The sequence below is a fragment of the Myotis davidii genome, unplaced genomic scaffold (assembly GCF_000327345.1).
Source record: "Myotis davidii unplaced genomic scaffold, ASM32734v1 scaffold416, whole genome shotgun sequence".
Classification (NCBI taxonomy): domain Eukaryota; kingdom Metazoa; phylum Chordata; class Mammalia; order Chiroptera; family Vespertilionidae; genus Myotis; species Myotis davidii.
This window is the reverse complement of record NW_006287324.1, coordinates 1,263,867-1,278,508: the sequence shown is the minus strand read 5'-3', so window position 1 is coordinate 1,278,508 and position 14,642 is coordinate 1,263,867. Positions and strand designations below refer to the sequence as shown.

General features: G+C 43.2%; 1 protein-coding gene and 1 pseudogene across 1 annotated transcript in view; both read right to left on the bottom strand.

Annotated features, from left to right (window-relative positions):
- ST6GAL2 (ST6 beta-galactosamide alpha-2,6-sialyltranferase 2) overlaps positions 1-14,642 on the bottom strand; it is a 93,257-nt gene that overhangs the window by 44,927 nt on the left and 33,688 nt on the right. Inside the window, exon 2 of the mRNA XM_006759087.2 lies at positions 12-776. Within this exon, the coding sequence (XP_006759150.1) occupies positions 12-727 (716 nt within the window). The 5' untranslated portion in view covers positions 728-776. The remainder of the gene's footprint in view (positions 1-11; positions 777-14,642) is intronic.
- LOC102768033 lies at positions 4,216-7,993 on the bottom strand (annotated as a pseudogene).

Sequence of the window (14,642 nt, the reverse complement as noted above, 5' to 3'; positions counted from 1 at the left end):
GCAGCTCGCACAGCAGGGCAGCCCGGCTCCGCCCGGCCGCGCGCCGCCCGCGGAAGCGCACTCCGTGCTTGTTGGCCGCCAGGTAGTCCTTCATGGCCTTCTGCAGGCGTGGATTGAGCATCTTGGAGGAGACAGTGCCCTTCCAGAGCCGGTGCAGGAAGGCCCTGGACATGGAGGAGTACAGCCTGTCTCCTTCCTCGCCCTCCTCCAGCGCGGGGCTGCTGCCCTGGGGCTGGTACCTTTTCCTCTCTGGCAACCACCCCTTCCACCTGCCAGCGTGCCTGGGGGCAAGGGACTCCAGTGTCCCTTGAGTGTGGCTGTGAGACCCTGGTTGACCGGCAGCAAAAAAGTAGTCGTCGTCTTCTGGGTAGAAGGTACTTTGGGATTTTCTCCCAATCTGGGATAAAAAGAACTCTTCATTTTCAACCCCATCTGGCAACTTGGCCCATTTCTGCAGGTCGCGAGGCCCCATGGTGTGTCCATCCAGCAGCCCCTTGTTTGTATTCACACTTTCAGGCCAGGAGGGCTCCTGCATGGCACCCATGATGACCCTCTGCTTCCCCTGCATAGGCAAGAGCCTCCTAGTCTCCAGGAAGGCAAGGGAGCTGGGGGCGGGCTCAGCAGGGTTGCTGTCGGTGAAGTAAATGAAAATCACCAGGAAGAGGAGCCCCCAAGTAAATATCCCACAAAGCATTAGTTGTCTCCATTGCTTCAAGGGTGGTTTCATGGCAGTTCTCTGGGTTCAGCACCTGGTGTCCCACAGTGGTGGAATGAACCTGAAAAACAGGTCTACAGTTAGCTAATGTGGACATCTGCTCAGATATCACTGGGGACCATCTATGCTTGCAGTGTTCCTGTAGGAGAGGGTTGAGTGGGCATCAGCAACCAGGATCTTGGGTGGGGGGGAGTGAGGGGAGCTTTGGCTAAATTCAGGTGTCATATGTCCCCCAACCCCTGACTTCTGCAAAAGGGGCCCCACCATCTCCGCTGGCTGTGCTGGAAGGGAGGACGTGGACGAGGTGTACTGGGAAACCCTTCTCAGGGCACTCAGTCTTTCCACCTTGACAGCTGCTTCATAGGAGCCATCCCAACGACCTCTCCCAGAAACTGGATTTATAGAATTATAATTTAGTAAAACAAAGCAGGAGTTGAGCCAAGTTTGCCATCTCTCACCCACTTATTAGCCAAAAGCTCAAAGTTCACATATTGTACTGTCACAGAATTTACCAGGCGATGGAAAAATACACAAGAGTACTTGGAGATTCAGGATAAACCCATTTATTTTCAGATGTTTCACATGTACTAGTACAGTGACTCAGGGGAGCCTGTTTCCAAATCCTGAGCCCCTGAATATGGAGGAAGCTTTCCCTTTATACCCATTGTTTTCTTTGTCCCCCAAATATGGATGAGACTTCCGGACCTTTCGTGGGCTTTGCAAAAAAGCCCCATGTGTCGGGATGGGGGATGTGAGACCACACCTAAAGGCCTGGCCAGGCACCAGCACTGATAACCCCCTCCAGGGGTTGTGTATGGTTTATGGCCTTTGTAAAATGGGAGAATATAGGTAAATAGGTCTTGCAAGACCAGATAATTAAGGAAGGGACAGTGAGTTAATTATCGGCTAGCAAGAATGTGCATTAGGGATACTGATTAACTAGATACAGAGTCAGATTGCTAGCCCCCTCCCAAAAATGTATTTTTATGTTCCCCATCAGTACAACAGCACTGCTGTGTATTTCTAGGGGGTGACAACCATATCTGATTCTTCAATGTCTCTTCCAGGCCTGGGAGGCTGCCTGGAACATACCAGAAATACACCTATGGTCCTGAATAAGCAAGACTGCAGTGTCTATTGCTGCAGGGGGATGTTATGCCAAGGTGTCTGTGGACTTCAGTAGTGCCCCAAATAATGCCCACCTACTTCACCCTCACCCTGAGTCTCTGAAGGAATAAGAGGGAAGTGTAAGGACAGAAAAAAGCCTTTTCTTTGCTGTGACCTTCCACAATTTATGAGAAGTACCTAGTAAGTAAACTCCAATACTGTTGGCTCCTCTTTTCAAACTGGGGGACAAGATAAGCTACTCTCACACTTTTAACACTAATTTCTGATTTTATCTGATCATACCAACTGAAGCAGTATTCTCTAAATGAGCCTTTGGATCTTTTTCACAAATTGTCACAGTCTAATACTTTTATATTTCCATGCCTGAATGTCTTGGCAATATCAAAGTGTTTTAAAAGCTTCTAAATGCTTACAATCAGTTCCATACATATCTCAATCAGGAACTGAGAACAGTTTGTGGATGTGCACAGTCTGGGGGCCACACTTTGAGTAGAATCTGCAAAATGATCTTTCTAAACCTGTCCATTCAGCAGATTGTGCTTCAAACTGTAATGCACAACCTGAAGATATAAAACTGTTGCCAATATTCCCACATTTTTATTAGAAACCAGAAAAACATTCTTATGAGAGTTATTCTGCTTCCACCCCAACTGAATACACTGCAACACAAGTTTACACTAACCACTAGTGTTAGCACAATCCCACAAGACTTCAGACATCAGCCTTAATTTATATCCCAAGGCCACCTGCACTTCTCACCCTGGAGATCCCCACAATACCCCTCAGGTTTAATCATTTACTAGAATGACTAACAGAATGGAAAGTTACACTATACTAATGACTACAGGGTTTGGGGGGTAAGGGATATATGTAGTTCAAGGTGTGCATGTGTTACCAAATGGAGAGGGATTCCATATCCATTTCGCATGGTGTCAGGCAACACCATCCTCTTGGGCCATCTATATGTTCACCAACCACAGACCTCCACTGAACCTTGGCATCCAGAGATTTTATTGGGGTTCCATTATGTAGGCATGACTGCTTAAATCATTGACCATGTGACTGAATTAAATTTCCAGTCTCCTCTTCTTCCCAGAGGTCAGGCTGGCCCAAAGTCCTCTGCCTTTTAATCACAGGGCAGGTCTTTCTGGTGACCAGCTCCCATCCTGAAGCTATCTAGGGGCCCACTAAGAATAAACTCATTAGCATAACAAAGACAATGGTTTTAGAAACTCCATGCCAAGAACCCAGGACAAAGACCAGACGAAAGATTAAACCACCATAAAGCTCTAGTAGCTGACTTAAAAGGCAGTCTTTCTGTTTCTGGTAGAAATCATCCTTTCCTGGTTGTCCTGCAACAGCTCTGGGGGCTTATTCTGATGGATTACTAAAGAAAGGGAAATGGAGGTTTCTTAAACAACATTTGCTTGAGAGACTTAAAGCACTAAGTCAAAACGATGAGGTATGTGCACAGAATTTCAATAGATGAAAAAACAAACAGGAAACCTTGATAGGTTGGAGAGGAACTGGAAACTTAAGGTTTTGGGGATTGGAGTTAGGTCCTGTGTCTTGCATGTCAGGCGACCCTTAGCTGCCCAGTTCTGCAGAGTCAGGAAGCTATGGAAACGGGCTCAGAAGGGGAACCTGCTAAATTTCATGTCCAGATTCAGAGTATCAGACATATAGACTTGATTATAGAGAAATGCCCAGTTCCCAACCCAAGACACGTGACGTCTGTTTTTCATGGGGAGATGACAGACATGACACAGGGGTGGGGGGGAAGTGGGGGGGGCGGGGGAGGAGAAGAAGAATGAGAGGAAGTCTGTAGACACAAAGAAAGTAAAGGGAAAGCCTAGCTGGACAGGGGGCCAGGACCCTGGGAAAGGTTGTGTCCTCTCCATCTTCCAGGCCGTAAGTAGGAAGGGTGGGATTTGTAAAGCTCTCTGAGTGCCATATAGGAGTAAGTATCACAATGAAAAGAATGAGAATTTTCATTAGGTCAGACTTATAGCTTCTCATCCACAGTAATAATAAAAGTGGTGGGATCCTGCCTCAACTCATGATTAGGCTTCAACTTTTAGTAGATCCAAAAGCTGCCCTGCAACTGCTGTCACTGCAGACCTGCTGCTGCCAGTGAAGGGGACATTCTCCAAAATGATGAACTCCCATAGCTATGGAAATCCTCTGCTAGTAAGACACTCATGTATCATAACAGCCTCAGGAATCATTTTCTCTCAAGAATCATTTTCTAAAATTAGCTCTTGTCACATATCCAAGAAAACTTTGTCCAGTCTGCATGAGAGAAAGGCACCACTCCCGCTGAACTCTCTTCACAGCCTCATGGGCTCCTTTGGCAAATGACCCCCTTTCTATTCTTTCTTTCTTTGTCTTTTTTTTTTTTGATGGTTTCCTCTTTATTGATGTGCCTCTTACTTTCCCCCCACAATTTCATCCCCTTCCATCTACCCCACAAAAAGATAGTGAAAGGGAACCAGTATTGGGGTTCTGAGCTCTTTGGGCAGTTAGAAAAGGAACAGAAACCAAAACAATCACTGGACGTGACAGAGATAGACAATCAAGACGTCTAAAGCAGAGTGGGAAAGATGGTAGAAAGAAGGCAGGAGAAAGGAGAGGTACCAGAGGCCATCTCCCCCACGAGCTCCCTGCTAAGAGGGTCTGGAGAAGAGCCTCAAACATTAGGAAGTACAGGTCCTGAAGGAAGAAGTCAAGGAAGGGGGAGCCATCTCTCTCTATGTAGAATGGGCCCCCCCACTGCAGGCGCAGCAGCTTCACAGGCCATAGACACTTTCGTCGCTATAGGCAATGTATAGAAAGAAGTCTTCTTCATGGTGTTCCTGGTACAGCTGACCCATTGTGGCACTGGTGGGTGGAATGACATTGTTGACAAAGAAAAACAAGGCATCCTCAGCTCAAAGGTGAATTCGCTTCCGGATCAAGAAATAGAACTGCCCAACTGTGAGATCAGAAGGCACCAGGTATTTCTTTTTGTTCAGGTCTTTTGTCCGAGCTTTGGGAGCCTTTTCTACTATCACCGGGACCCGGTCCGGGTATTTCTTTCTGATCTTCTCGCCCTCAGAGCGGCGCTTCTCTTTCAGATGCTCCTCTTAATACACGAACTTTATCCTCCTGGGAACCCGGTTCCGTCTTTTTTTTTTTTTTTATAAAAGAAAGCCTCCAGTCTGCCAAATGCATGCCACTAAAGGTCCACTCCTTAATTCAGTCCCTCTCTGATCCCAGCCCATGCTCAAGCTAATGCCCAGAAGCCAGAAAGAAAAAGGTCAGCCCAGGTCCCACAGACCTTGAAGAGAGGGCAACCCCATTCTCCTGCAGGGCTGGGGAGGGGTCAGAACGGCCAGTTCATTGTTGGAAGCGCAGTGGCATGGCCGGTGCTGTGAGCCCTGAAGGCCAGCATCTCCTCCAGGCTCAGGCCAAATCTCCCTGTGATTGGGACCCACTGGACTCCAGAATGGATGTAGCAATCTCATGAGCTTGCTTGGCTAAGTCAGAGTTTAAAAAATGTGTGCCAGGGCTTCTGGTTAGTTTAAAATTTGGATGTTTGAGTCATCTCAGTGGGGAAGAGTATGAGCTACTGAATGGCTGGACCACATATAATCAATTTTGTATTCCAAAAAGCACAAGGTAGGCAGTTTCATGTAAGAGTCCTAATTAATATTTCTGAAGTAAATGAAATGAATGACTGAAATTAAAGTAAAACAAATGGAACTGCCTGGACAGGCTCTTGGCTGGGTCAGGAGGGAAAGGATGTTACACTTGCTGTGCTGCCCAGGCCATGAGTGTCTGGTTGGCTCCAAGCGCATGGAACCAGCAGTTGCATGGTTAGGTCAGCATCCAGTGCGGTGAAGGGAACTAACAGCAGTCCTGTCAGACCCTGCTGTGTACCAGATGTCTACTATGTAACAGGCTCTTACCTTGCAACTCATATTTACTCTCATTTTAATTATTCATTCTCAGTTTAATCTTTAAAACAAACCTCTTCGTAAAGAAACTGAAGCTCTAAGTGGTCTCCTTCTTGTATGTTGTTACAATATCCCCATCTTTCCCACTATATCACAAAGTCAGGAGGGGTTGCGCCATGCCTAAAAATTTTATGAGATTTTTTTTTTCTCTGCCACAAAGTATGATGCCAAATTTCAGGCTAGCTCTCTAAATTGATTAGACCAAGTGATTCCCTAACATCCCGTTTTCCCTAATATCCATATTTTTGTTTGCTGGAGAAGATAATCTCCTCAGTTACACTTCAGAATCCAGAATCCACACCTGCTATGCTCAGCAGTGCTCAAGGGAGCTTAGCCTTGGCACAACCACCAAGGGGCTTTTGCCAGGCAGAATGAGCTGCCAATTCACTGACCTTTCCAGAGAGGCTACAGGTGTGAAGGTCCATGACCTCAAGGAGTTTGTTATGTAGGTAGGAAGACTGCTTTGTTGCCCTGCCCCAGGACGGGTGAATGTACAGAGCAGTGGAATGGATTTGAGTAATTCTGGAGTGCTTCAAAGGGAAGGGAATCAGAGCTGGACATTGAAAGACGCAAAGGTATGAAGGGAGACTGTCACAGACTGGTGACTGGTAGTGAATGGGCTCAAGCTGAACAAGGGTGAGATACTTTTATGAAGATGATGGCATTAATTTCTGGGCAAATAATTTCAGCTGTATAAGATTTCTCCTCCAGGGCAGTGCAGATGGAAAATAATTTAAAAGGCAGACTCACATATGTATGCCCCTCTGGGTGGCTTTTGGCTTTCAGAACTTTCTGCAATGAGGTGGCAGGTGCTGTTAGGGCAGGGGGAGGCAGGCGTGATTCCAGACGCCTGTTATTGGCTATACAGAGACAACACAGCTGCCTTCTAGCTAGGGTCTGCTGGCTTCTGGAAACAGTATCTGTCTGCTTTGGACACAGTGGTCTGTTTGTTTTATGATAATTAGCATTCAAATATTTACACTTTATACCAATAATGTGCCCAGGCTCATGATTGAAGCTGTAAATTAGCTTTGGTACTGATGCTTAATAATAAAACAGATGGAAGCTTGCATACCTGCCATTGAGATTTGAAAGTTTTACTCTGATTCCTCAAACATAAGTGGGCTTTTTGGTCAAAGTGTAGGTGGCTGGCAGGTGGCTCTAACAAGGAGAACTCTGTATCAGGAGAAGCCACCCTTTCTTAGGAAAAGTACATCTCTCACAGCCTAAGACGGGCACCGGCATTAGTGTGGGCCCACATGGTGGGCATGTGATGGTGAGGATGGACAGGCACCATTCCTGGCCTACACTTGGGGGTTGCAGACTTCGAAAGATGGCTATTCATTAAGAGGAATAAAGGCAATGAATGGTTGACCAGGAAGCCCTGGGGTCAGGCAGCCTGTTCAGATCCTTGTCAGCTGAGTGATTTTGGATAAAACCTTTGCGCCTCAGTTTCTTCATCCAGTCTGAGTCATAACACTGCCTCGATCATTGCTGCTTCATAGAGGAATGAATCAGGTGTTGTGTGATTTGACGGACATGGCCACTGGCCCAAAGTGAGAGCTCAATCGATGTGATTTCTCAGTCCAGCCTTTGAAATTCTGTTTAAGTAAAGAAGTGGTATAACAAGCGTGGATTTCACTGCACATGTTTACAGTGGACAATTTCCCAGTTGGAACCCCTCTCTTTAAATGAGCCCAAATGACGGCCTTGGTGTAGATGAGCACTAACCCTGACTCAAGCTAGTAAGACTAAATGATTCCTGTAAACCCTGTCTGAGTGAAGACTTCTCTCTGGTGTTTCCATCATGGAGTTAGTGCCTGACAAGTAACTTCTAATGGCTTCATTGTGTTAGTCAGCTTATTATAATTATGCTACTATAATTCAACAAATATTAGTAAGCCTAATGTAAAGCTGAATATATATTATATGATGCTTTGCCCTTAAGGAACTGAATTAAGTTCTTGGGGGAAATTTAAATTTAAATTTTGAATAACAAAAGAATGGACAACAAGTACAGTACAGATAAAAATTCCAAAATCTCTCTTTAGTCCTGACAATAGGCTTCTGACGAAAGCACAGAGCAGAGAGGGTGCAGGGAGACCTACTTTCCTGTTCCAGAGACAGTCTTGTGGGGCACTGGTTTCTCCATCGAAAAGAAAGTATTTTGCCAACTGTAATTGCAAAATTAAAAAAATATATATATTAAAAAAAGAAAAAAAAGTGTTTTAGGTGGCAAGAGCAGCATCTTAAAAAAAAATAAAATAAAAAGAGTCCTGGCCGGTTTTGCTTAGTGGATAAAGCATCGGCCTGTGGACTAAAGGGTCCGGGGTTCGATTCCGGTCAAGGGCACATGCCCAGGTTGTGGGCTCAATCCCCAGTAGGGGGCGTGCAAGGGGCTGCCGATCAATGATTCCCTCTCATCATTGATGATCCAGTTTGTTCTCACAACCAGGCTGCACATGACTTTATCAGTAATACACATATTATGTCAGCCTCCATCTGTGTGACGTTATAGTACCAACCAAAGTGCTGGGCAGTTGCTTCAGTGCACCCCAGATCCTACGGTCTGAGAACTATTTAGAAGCCCCTTTCATGTTGAGAAACATGAGTCACAGTGAGGTTATCTAAAAGTCCCACCATTTTATTATGTGTTGGAGCTAGGATAGTACCTGGCATATTTGTAGGCAGTCAAAAATGAGGACAATGAGAATATATGCTCTCCTTATCTCCCAGACTGTTGTAAAGAGACAAGGAAAAATGTGTTAGTGAGAACATTTTAAATTTAGATGGTCTAAAAATTCATTGTGTTTTCATGATATGAGGGATTAACATTAGTTAGATTGAATTATTATGTCAAAGTAATCTTAGCTGATTGTTTCATGAAATAAGTGTAAATGAAAAGACGATCCCGGTATACACTAAAACATGACCTTGGCAGATGGAGAGGTGCCAGGGAAAGTCATGCCCAGGTCAACATGTTTCTGGGCAAGTGAAGATGGTAGCAGTTTGCTTTGCACGGCTGTTAAGCAGCATTAGTAATGCAGCCTTAACACTCCTGAGGTTGGTTTTTGGATATAAATATTAAAATCTTACTAAGAGAAAATGCAAATTTGTTAAATGACCCAACAACATGCTGCTTACATTTGCCATAGAAGAGGGTAAGCCAGCCATGTCTTCTTGGGCACGTGCTCTTGACCAGAATCGAACCCAGGACCCTTTAGTCCACAGGCCAACGCTCTATCCACTGAGCCAAACCGGCCAGGACTCTTTTTATTTTTTTTAAGATGCTGCTCTTGCCACCTAAAACACTTTCTTTTCTTTTTTTTTAATATATATATTTTTAATTTTGCAATTACAGTTGGCAAAACACTTTCTTTCCAACGGAGAAACTAGCACCCCACAAGACTGTCTCTGGAACAGGAAAGTGGGTCTCCCTGCACCCTCTCTGAAACAGAAGGCTTGGGATGGGAGAAATACATTAATTTTTATATTAAAACACATATAAACACATATTATGAAGTCAAATATAAAATCAACTCGAAGATTTAATATGAAACTCAAAGAAATTTCTCACTGTGGAGCTTTCAATTTGCACTTTATCAACGTAAGAAATGTCCAAACCTGTAGAGAATTTTTATGAGTTTACTTGGGCCAAACTGATGACAATTACCAGTAAGCAAAATCTCAACAAACTGAGAAAATGCTCTGGAGAATGGCAGTTTGTAATTTATTTTCTACATTACAATCAAAGGAGGAGGCATAAGGAGGGTTACATGAAATCCATTGCTGGTAGATTAGGGAAGTGGGAGAAAGCAACACAGGGAAAATCTAGGGTTGGATAAAAAAGTAAATTAATAGACATGTGCTTCTTTTACATTTGTGGGGATAGGATAGTGAACAGTCAACAATTAACATGATAATACTAACAATAAGGGGATTTGTGGTCTCTGGGCTGAGGTTGTGCTTTGAGGGTTGGGGGGGGAAGGGAATTACTTTGATATTTCAAAGGTATGTTATCAGGTATGTTATCTTAGATGCAAAAAGACAACAGACAGGTTCAGTTAGGTTGAAGACTGAACTCTCTTTGGGCAAAATACTGCCCTAGGACATGACTATCTGCCACAAACTACTTGTAGTAAGGAAGTTTCGTGTCTGTGTCTGAGTTTGTGAGGACGTCACATAGGCCTGCCCCCAGCTTGTCAGGTTTAGTGAGTGGTCCGCATTTTCGTCCTCACCTTTGAGCTTTCAAAACTGAATATTCTTCTCCATCCTCAGAATTTCCCCTAGAGAAAAGTTTGAGCAACTGGGGTGAGGCTTAAGAAAAAGGTCCACTTAGTTCAGATGTTTTCTCTCAAATATGCTTCTCTAGTGTTCATTTCTCAAAGCACGTAAAAATTTGCCATATTATGAAACAATTTCTAAAGTTTCTAACTCTGAGAATTAGCTCATCCTTATAATAGTGCCTAATTGCCAACACACCCTAGTTAGGGCCAGTCATCCAGTCACAATTCCCACATGAACAACAGCATAATATGTTTTGTATATGTGTGCATTTTTACATGTGACACAGTAGTGATCTTGAATTACACACTAACCTATTACTTTATTTTGTCATCAATTCTATAGGCAGTTAGATATTAATAAAAGAAGGGAGCAAAGGGTATTAGACATTATTTGGCATGATAATCTAGGGAGCCGAAGCCTGCTTGTTTTACCAGGAAGGTATAGCTTCAGATACTCTCAGGAAACCACTGGTCCATTCCCCGCAGATCACTGGGTGAACAGATAGAACTAAAAGGGGGAGATGAGCACATGCACAGTAGGAGTGAAGGTGGAGACCACAGAGGCCTGTCAGTCTAGCCTGGAAAAAGAATGGAATGGAACATGGTGCAGAAAGGTCAGAGTGAGGGTGAGGGTGTAAGTGGGTGAGTGTGTGTGAGGGAGAATGTGCATGGATATGAGTGTGGGAAGGCATCTGTTTGTGGGAGCAGGAGTTCAAGGGGGGCAGTTGCGTGCTCCTGGTAAAAAAGCAGCAGGTTGCTGTGTGTTGCTGGGCCAGGCACTTCTCTCCACTTGAAAGTAGAGAGCTAGCCATTCTGATGGACCTCCTCCTTACGAGGAGGCTACGTGAAGCAGCCCTGCTCCAATGCCCCTAAGCTACAGACAGACAGACCACAGGTAGGTGGACACTCAGGGCCCCGCTATTGGGACCAGAAGCCCCCGGACACACAGACCAGTCATAGCAGCGTGGTGTGCCTGAACTGTGGGCCTCAGAGTACTGCCTAGCTGCCTTGACCAGCAGTATGTGGGCCTGCCCTGCCATATTGGCAAGCAGGGCACCTGGCCCACCCCACCCTGTGCCATAGCAGAGCAGCACCCAGCCCAGCCTGTCCGCTGCACCAGCTGAGCAGTGCCTGGCTCATCTCGCCCCCTCCACCTGTGAAGTGCCTGGCCTGCCCTGCCATCTTGACACATGGCCCACCTGGACATAGCATGCTGACCCAGCATGCCCAATCTAGTGTCCCTGGATGACTGGCCCCAACAGACTGACATGGGGCACCTGGCCCTACCACACACCCAGATGCATGGACCTGTTACCATGATTTATTGTGCCTTAATCACTGCCCCTGGACAAATGGCCCCACTGTCTGACCCTGCTCAGTAAATGTGGGCTGATGCTCCCCAACACACCCACCTGCCACAGTGACCAGGAAAGCCAAACCTAATTTCCACCAGAAGATTGAACTCACAACTTAGAACCGATGTGACCAGTCACCTGTGGATGCACAGACTTGACCTGCAACTGCACCTGCCTTACCCAGTACCCTGGACTACTGGAGTGCTAAAATGGGGAGACAAAGAAACAACCCCCAAATGAATGAAAAGGAAAAATCACCAGAAAAGGAACTAAATGAAATGAAGGTAAGCAATTTGTCAGATAAAGAACTCAAAGTATGAGTTATAAGAATGCTCAAACAACTTAGTAAGAACTACAAACAACTTAATGAGAATTATAACGAACATAATGAGAATTACTCCAACATGAAAAAAAGATGTTGAAACAATGAATAAGAATCAAGCGGAAGTGAAGAATAACATAGCTGAAATAAAGGAGACGGGCCGGTGTGTTTCAGTGGTTGAGTGCCCAGGTTGCTGGCTCGATCCCTATTGATACTTCTATCTCCCTTCTCCCTCTTTGTTCTTCACTGAAATCAGTAAGAATATTAAAAAAAATACCCTGTAAGGATTCAATAGTAGACTAGAAGCTGAGACTGAATCAGCGAATTAGAAGACAAGCTAGAAAGAAAATACCCATTCGGAGTAGCATTTGGAAAAAAAATTAAAAAGCAAGAAGAGAGTTTAAGGGAGGTTGGGGACAACATGAAATGTAACAACAACTGCATAACAGGTTAAAAAAGGAGAAGATATGGAGCAAGGAATAGAGAACTTGTTTGAAGAAATGACAGAAAAGTTCTCAGACCTGGTGAATAAAAAGGTCACACAAGTCCAGGAAACACAGGGTCCCAATCAAGATGACCACAAAAAGACCTACATCAAGGCAATCATAATTAAAATGGCACAAATTAAAGAAAAATAAGGAATCTTAAAGGCTGCAAAAAAGAGACAGAAAGATAGCTACAAGGGAGCTCCCATTAGACTGTCAGCTGATTTCTCAATAAAAACACTTCAGGCCAGAAGGGAGTGGCATGAAGTATACAAAGTAATGAAAATCAAGGGACTGAATCCAAGAATACTCTTTTGAGCAAGGCTATCATTCAAAATTGAAGGTGAAATTAGGAGGGTCACAGACAAAAAAAGGCTAAAGGAGTTTATTAACACCCAAGCAGCACTGCAAAAAATGCTGAAGTGACTGTTGTAAGAAGAAGAAAGAGATAGAGGAGCACAGGAATAAAGAATAAAAATGGCAAAAAATAAGTACCTATCTATAATAACATGAAACATAAATGGCTTCAATGCTCCAATCAAAAGACATAGGGTAGCTGAATGGATAAGAAAACTTGAACCATATATATGCTGTCTACAAGAGACCCACATCAGAACAAAATATTGACACAAACTGAAAATGAAGGGATAAAAAATATTTTCCATGCAAATGGAAATGAAAAAAATGCAGGGGTAACAATACTTATATCTGACAATATAGACTTCAAAGCAAAGGCCATAATAAGAGACAAAGATGGTTACTACATAATATTAAAGGGATCAATACAAGAGGATATATCCACGGTAAACATATATGCACCCAATAAAGGAGCAACTAAATATATAAAGAAGCTCTTGGAGAACTATAAAGGAGAGATTAATAGCAATACAATCATAGTAGAGGACTTTAACACTTCACTGACATCACTGATAGTTTTTCCAAACCAAAAATCAATAATGAAACAGAGAACTTAAACAACACAATAGTACAGATGTATTTAACTGACATTCTACCCCAAAGCTGTAGGATAGACATTCTTCTCAAGTGCACATGGGATATTAGCAAAGATAAACCACTGCGTCTCTACAAATCCAAGAAAATTGAAATCATGTCAAGTGTCTTCTTGGATCACAATGGCATTAAACTAAAATCAACTACAATAAAAACACCCCAAAACATTCAACCATATGAGGCTAAATAGCATGTTATTAAACAATGAATGGGTTACTATGAGATCAAAGGAAGAAATCAAAAACTTCCTTGGAACAAATGAAAATGAACACACAACAATCCAAAATCTATGGGACACAGTGAAAGCAGTCCTGAGAGGGGAGTTCATTGCTCTACAGGCCTAAATTAAGAAAGAAGAAAAAGTGCTAATACACCATGTAACCCTACAACTTAAAGAATTAGAAACATAACAAAAGGAAAGCCAAGAGTAACTAGAGGAAGGAAAAAATAAAAATCAGGGTAGATATAAGTGACACAGAGACTAAAAAACAATACCAAAAAAATCAATGAAACCAAGAGCTGGTTCTTTGAAAAGATAAAACGGAATGTCCACTTTCACACTCTTATTCAGACTTATCAAGAAACAAAAAGAACCCCTCAATAAATAAAATCAGAAATGAAAGCGCTAAAATAACAACAGACACCACAGAAATACAAAGGATTGTAAGCAAATACTATGAACAACTATATGTCAACAAGCTGGACACCCAAGATGAAATGGAAAATTCCTAGAAAAATACAACCTTCCCAAACTGAACCAGGAAGAATCAGAAAACCTGAATAGGCCAATAACAACTGATGAAATTGAAGCAGTAATAAAAAAATAAAATAAAATAAAAACAGCAAATAAAAGCCCTGGCCTGGATGGCTCCACAGGGGAATTTTACCAAATATTCAAAGAACTAACACCTATTCTCCTCAAACTATTTAAAAAAATCAAAGCAGAAGGAACATTTACAAGATGTTTCCACAAGGCCAGCATTATCCCAATTCCAAAACAAGATAAAGACACTGCAAAGAAAGAGAATTACAAGCCAATATCCCAGATGAACATGGATGTTAAAATCTTCAACAAAATATTGGCAAATTGGATTTAGCAACATATTAAAAAGATCATACACCATGACCAAAAAAGTGAGATTTATTCCAGGAATGCAATGCTACTACAATATTCACAAATCGATAAATGTGATACATCACATAAACACACTGAAAGGCAAAAATCACATGATCATACTAATTGATTCAGAAAAAGCATTTGACAAACTCCAACACCCATTTTTGATAAAAACTCTCAGCAAAGTGGGAGTAGAGTGATCGTACCTCAACATAATAAAGGCAA